At 40.4% G+C, this 6,734-nt stretch overlaps 1 protein-coding gene across 1 annotated transcript; it reads left to right on the top strand.

The window, feature by feature from the left end:
• Positions 1–3,240: 3,240 nt before the first annotated feature.
• LOC145076269 (uncharacterized) lies at positions 3,241–3,747 on the top strand. The gene has a single exon (XM_079022208.1). The coding sequence runs from the start codon at positions 3,241–3,243 to the stop codon at positions 3,745–3,747; it is 507 nt and encodes a 168-aa protein (XP_078878334.1).
• Positions 3,748–6,734: the final 2,987 nt, after the last annotated feature.

Here is a 6,734-nt window from a genome sequence, read left to right on the forward strand (position 1 = left end):
CATTGAATACACATATGAAAAAGCTTTACATTTGTTTAATGCTTGTTTTTATACATCAAAAGTATAATCAAAAGAAAAATACATAATTTTACACACTCCATCTTCCCAAAACTCCAGAAGGTACCTGTCTACTGATTTCCTGAAAATACAAGCAGTTTTGAAAGAGTATCAACATAAAGTTGGTGAGTTCATAAGCGATGTTTTTGTAATGAAAAGCTGTTAATGACTCTGTAAAAATGTTCACACGTTTTCCAAGAAAATCCAATATTTTCTTTAGTAAAAGTATGGTAATACCAGTTCCTTCTATAACCACTTAGTTCATGCTAGTCACGTATAAACCAATATCGAACAGACAGTTAGTTATATGGATCTGCCCTAATCCCACAACCAAACAAGGAACAAAAAATAAGGTGGAAACCACATATCCCATAATCTATCGAGTATTCTTCATACGTAACCCTAATGCATAAAATAAAGAGTTTTAGAACTAACTAAGAATGTTTGTTATTATATCCGGTTGTAGTATATAAAACATATTAGTTTGTATGCTTGGTTACTACTAGATGTATTGTATGATGAATTCTGTATGAAAACCTCTGTGTGGAATGTTCTGTTTGAAAACTCTGACTACCACCACTATGTATAGTAGTTTTATTATTTAAATAAAACCGTGTATTTTATTTCTAAAATCCCCAAATGTAATGTATAATAGTTCTATTAATTAAAATAAAACTAATGAAGAATGAATTCTCATAAACAAAGGTTAGTTTATACTTATTGTGAGTCGTATAACCATGCTTGATATGACCTAGTGACCTTTACGACGTTCTTCAAGTGTCGGTTAAATGACATTTGTCACCTAGGCATGCCTGCCTAACTGTAGCTATCAGTTCAGGTGTGGAATTTTCGATCCCGAATAGATCCATTCACAAATCTCACACTCTCCCTCCAGGAGAATCTGGTTATACTATGATAGGATTTAATTCAGTACACCTAAGGGTACGGTTTTGAAGTAGAGCCTCACAATTCTGTATAATCTAGTTTACATGTAATTATGTATTGTTCTCTTGTATTTGAATCCCTTGGATACTGTATAAGGTAATAATTATACATAAATAATTATTAATTGTTATACTCTTGTAATAATGTATATCATAAACTAAATCTGTCATAGTTTATATGTTTAGCAGTGTATAACTCTGAATTCGTAAAAGTTGTGTATTGAAAACCCCAAACTATACCTATTATAGTTTACTTGAAATGTTATGTCCTTGTTATGTATAATGTTCCGAAAACTATGCAGTTATGTTTCTAAGTGGAAAGTGTCCCTTATGCTCCACATAAAACAAAAGGGATAAAATATCTAAATATTTTTTAAAACGTGGAAATCGTTTGACTGTATAAATTGCATAAGTTTTAAGTTTGTTAAAATCCTTTGTTTTGTTCCAAAAAAATCATTTTCGTTTGGCTTGTATTCCCCCTGAAAACATTAAAAATGATTAGCGTAGGGGTATGAACTCACTGTTGTTGTATGAAAACGTCGATTGGAAACGAAGATCCTCGGGTTGTTGTATGTGGCACTTAACGGCATCCTAATATCAATAAATACATATATGCATCTAAATTAGCGATTTCGTTAGGTTAAGTGTTAGAAAAACACTAGTTTTCGGTTAAGGAATATTACCGGGTCTTGATTGAATCGAGAAAATGAGTTTTTCACTGCTTAATAGGCGTGTACGTCCGTGAATAGGGTTGTACGGCCGGACAGGCAGTGTACAGACGTAAACAGGGTGTACGGTCGTGAACTCTTCTTTGAGGGGTGTACGACCGTACACTCAAGAACAAGGGTGTTTGATTGCGAAGAAAATGTGTTCTAGATGCTCCCAATCGATTCCAAATGACGATTTTTGATGTTTTTCGGAAGAAAATAGGAGTCTTTAAAGTGTACGGTCAGAAGTTCTAGAGAGAGAATGAGAGAGTTTTCGGACAAAAGTGTTCAAATGAGGGTGGGGGTCCTGTATTTATAGGCTGGGGGTATGGTCGGTGGTGGGGTCCACCTGGCACCAGCCATGAACGGATGTACGGCCGTACATGGGTGTGCGGCCGTACACATGTGTGCGGCCATACACTCACTTAGGCCAAAAACTGATTTATTTTTCAAGGACTTCGGGTTTTCGCGTGATTTGGTTCCGAATCGCTTATATAAATTTAATTATATAAAACTAGATGATTTCCTAAACCATGAAGTTTTGACGGAAACTTAATAATAATCAAATTTTATTAACCGAATTAGGATAATGGAAACGGAAAAAGGTTCGGGTTGTCAGAATGTTCGTCCTGATTATTGGTGGCCCTGCATGAAGCGGGATGTAGCATCGTATATGGAGCGGTGCTTAACCTACAGGAAGGTCAAGGCCGAGCATCAGCGACCTCACATTAAGATGCATCCGTTATAGATTCCCATATGGAAATGGGAAGACATCACTATGGATTTTATCACGAAGCTTCCCAGGACTGAGCGCGGAGTGGATTCGATATGGATCATTGTGGATCGATTGACAAAGAGCGCACATTTCATTCCAATTCAGGAGAGTATTTCTGCAGAAAGTTTGGCTGAAATTTTTATCAGGGAGGTAGTGGCACGTCATTGGGTGCTGATATCGGTAGTTCCAGACATGGATGTTCATTTTACTTCCAGATTTTGGAAGCAGTTTAACGATGAGTTGGGCACTCGTCTCCTTTTTAGTACATCATTTCATCCGCAAATCGATGATCATAGTGAGCGGAATATTCAGACTCTTGAGGATATGTTGCGTGCTTGTGTGTTGGATTTCGGTGGGAGTTGGGATAGGTATCTTCCATTAGCGGAATTTTCGTATAACAACAATTATCATTTATCGAACTTCTTTTAGATGCTCTATGGGAGGAAGTGCAGGACCCCGATTTGTTGGGTTGAGGTAGGTTAGCGAGTTATGAGGAGTACTGACGTGTTACTCAAGACCACTGAGCTTATTCAGTAGGTTCGGAGCAGGCTCCAACAACTCAGAGTCGGCAGAAGAGCTATGTCAATAGGCGCTGGTCAGACTTGTAAGTAGGGCCTTGCAAGGGACAGAGGTTAATTACCCAGTCTTAAAGAAATTGGTCCTTGCCCTAGTATACACTACTAGGCGGCTACGTCGGTATTTCCAAGCTCACAAGGTGGATGTCCTAACCAACTACCCGATAAAGCAAGTTTTGCTAATGCCGGAAAAGTCTGGACGCCTGGCTAAGTTGGCCATAAGGTTAGGCGAACATGATATCAATTACCACCCCCTGACTAGCATCGAAGCCCAGGTTCTCGCAGATTTCCTAGTCGAAATACCAGATACTATCAAGGGAACACCAACGACAATATTCTTCGAACCATTGGAGCCTGAAGCTAGCAGAGAGCTTTGGAAATTATACACTAACAACACAACAAGTATGGAAGGCTCGGGCGTAGGCCTGATCCTTCAAAACCCCAAAGGCAAAGAAATCACTTACGCACTACGATTCGATTTCCATGTATCTAACAACGAAGCAGAATATGAGGCACTCCTAGCATGCCTGGGGTTAGCAAGGGAGGTTGGTGCAAAGCGATTAGCGACTCTCAGTGATTCGTTACTTATCATGAACAAAATAAACGGAACATATGAAGCCAAAGATCCAAGGATGCATAAGTACCTAGATGCAGTCTGCATCTTAACAAGCAAGTTTCTTCGAACATGATATCAATTACCACCCCCTGACTAGCATCGACGCCCAGGTTCTCGCAGATTTCCTAGTCAAAATACCAGATACTATCAAGGGAACACCAACGACAATATTCTTCGAACCGTTGGAGCCTGAAGCCAGCATAGAGGTTTGGAAATTATACACCGACGACACAACAAGTATGGAAGGCTTAGGTGTAGGCCTGATCCTTCAAAGCCCCAAAGGCAAAGAAATCACTTATGCACTACGATTCGATTTCCAAGTATCTAACAATGAAGCATAATATGAGGCACTCCTAGCACGCCTGGGGTTAGCAAGGGAGGTTGGTGCAAAGCGATTAGCGGCTCTCAGTGATTCGTTACTTATCATGAACAAAATAAACGGAACATATAAAGCCAAAGATCCAAGGATGCAGAAGTACCTAGTTGCAGTCTGCATCTTAACAAGCAAGTTTCAAAACTTTTCAATACAACAAATATCTCGTGGAAAAAATATGAGGGCGGACGCTCTCAGCAAGCTAGCCTCAACTTCCTTTGATCACCTAATAAAAAAAGTGTTAGTCGAAGTGCTCCCAGAGAGAAGCATTGATAACCAAAAGGTTAATATAGTCTCGACTACCCTAGAATGGACCAAACCATACGTCGATTACTTGCGCCACGGTGTACTCCCAGACGACTCGGCGGAAGCGAGAAAGGTCAAGGTTAGGGCATCACATTTCGCAATTAGAGACAACCAGTTGTACCGAAGAGGGTATTTAAGCCCATGGATAAAGTGCATCTCTAAGACAGAAGGACAGGCGCTCCTAGAGGAAAGTCATTCCGGAGACACGGCAGCGCACGAAGGAGCTCGAGCATATACGGCAAAATAATCCGCCTAGGAGTATATTGGCCAGACATATACAACAAGGCAGCAGCCCTAACCAAGAAATGGAAAGAATGTCGGGCATTCACTCCTTTCCAGAATCAACTAGCCATGCCGTTGACCAGCATCACCAGCCCCTGGCCCTTCCATTAATGGGGGATTGACATAGTGGGACCATTCCCACCAGCGCAAGGGGGTGTGAAATTCTTGGTAGTTGCTGTGGATTATTTTAAAAAGTGGATAGAGGCGGAACCGCTGGCCACCGTATCGGGAAAACAAATGATAAAGTTCATGACTAAAAATATCTTGGCTCGCTTTGGCACACCCAAAGTTCTCATAAGTGACAATGGCACACAATTTGAAGGGAGCCCCTTCAAGGAGTGGTGTGAAAACAAGAAGATCCATCGTCGGTTCACGTCTGTGGCGCACCCTTAGGCCAATGGACAAACCAATATATCAAACAAAACCATAGTTAATGGTTTAAATAAAAGGTTAGTCAGATCAAATTTTGCATGGGTAGACGAGCTACCGACAGTGAAGTGGTCATATCATACCACTACAAGGTCGAGCACGGGAGAAACGCCATTCAGCCTTACTTATGGGATGGAAGCAGTGCTCCCATTGGAAACAGAAGCTGGCTTATTGCGAACAAAGAGTTTCGAGGAAACAACCATTGAATCAGGGTGACGCCAGGACTTAGACATGCTACATGAAAAATGCGAGGCTGCACAGATGCACCAAGCATTGTACAAATCGCGTACCGAGAACTATTACAACCGCCAAGTCCGTGTCAAGAACTTCAAAATTGGAGAATCGGTGTTAAGGAAAAACGAGTCCAACCATGCCTATAATAATGGCGCTTACGTACTAGAAGCCCAAGACGGGCGTGCAATACCAATAACTTGGAATGTGCAGAGCATACGCCATTTCTACTCTTAAACGAGTGTGAAAGATAAATTAAAGGTCAGAAAAAGCAATGATTATTGATCTTGGAATGTAAAATTGATCAGTAAGAATTAGTTTTCTATTTCCAGTTTTGTGACACTCTAACAATAGATAAATTAGAAAGAAAAAAAATAGAAAGAGCAATTCAGATGCTCCTTATTTTCAAGCTTGGAAAATAAAATAAAGAGGCTATGTACATTTACCATGTGGCAACAAGGATTAATCATCCAACGTCACATGAGCGAAATCGTTACAAGAAGGCAGCCAGGGGGTTAAAAAGGTTCATAACCTTTCCCCCAAAACTTGTTCACCACACATATTATACCAAACTTTCCAAAAAACAAATGTACAAAATGAACATGTAACATAAGTGTAGAATAGTCATAACCTTCCACTAATAAGAAAACCACAACCAGATGAGCCTCAATATGATGATCTTGACTACACCTAGGGTCTTTAAGCAGGAAATTAGAACAGTTTTCTAAAAGACAAGCATGAGCAAATCTCAAAGAGTTCACAAGTAAAAGGATTCAGACCATATATTTAAGAAAGCCCTGCACAAATACTACGTGATGGCCAACATAAGTCATTTACGAAACAATAAAAGAATATGATAATATAAAATATTCATATTCATAAAATAAAAATAAACACTGTCAGTTGCTTGACTCCTGGACTTTTAAACTGCCACGAAGGGAAAAAAGACAAAAAAAAAAACATTGTTCACAAAAGTTGCATAAACCAAATTAAGAAAATGACACTACTCATGAGCAAGGGCAGTACCATCACCAGGTGGAGAACTTGGGGCCAAGTACCGACTCATCACTTTGAGCATCCTGGCAGAGAACACAGAACCCAGCCAAATCTATGTCGCCAAGACAAAGATAGCCATCAAAATCTATCTCCGTGAACGTAGCAATGGCTTTCTCCATCTCCCGAGTCTTGGTGGCCACATCCACCTCCACTTCTGGGTCGAACTTCCCAGCAACTACTAGTTCTCTCAAACCTCCCTTCCTCTACTCCATACCCACTTCCACACAAGCAGCCTGCACGTGCACCAATCCCTTGAGGATGTGAGGGCTTTCGATCACCTTGTCCACAATACGACAGAGCCCATCACAAAGGATCCACACAATATCCTTCTCCAATACACCCTTTCACACCTCTTTCTCCAACTAGTTCTGCCTATAGCTCTG

Source organism: Lactuca serriola, chromosome 9 (genome assembly GCF_051521515.1).
Source record: "Lactuca serriola cultivar US96UC23 chromosome 9, Lser_US96UC23_V15, whole genome shotgun sequence".
In the NCBI taxonomy this organism is placed as follows: Eukaryota; Viridiplantae; Streptophyta; class Magnoliopsida; order Asterales; family Asteraceae; genus Lactuca; species Lactuca serriola.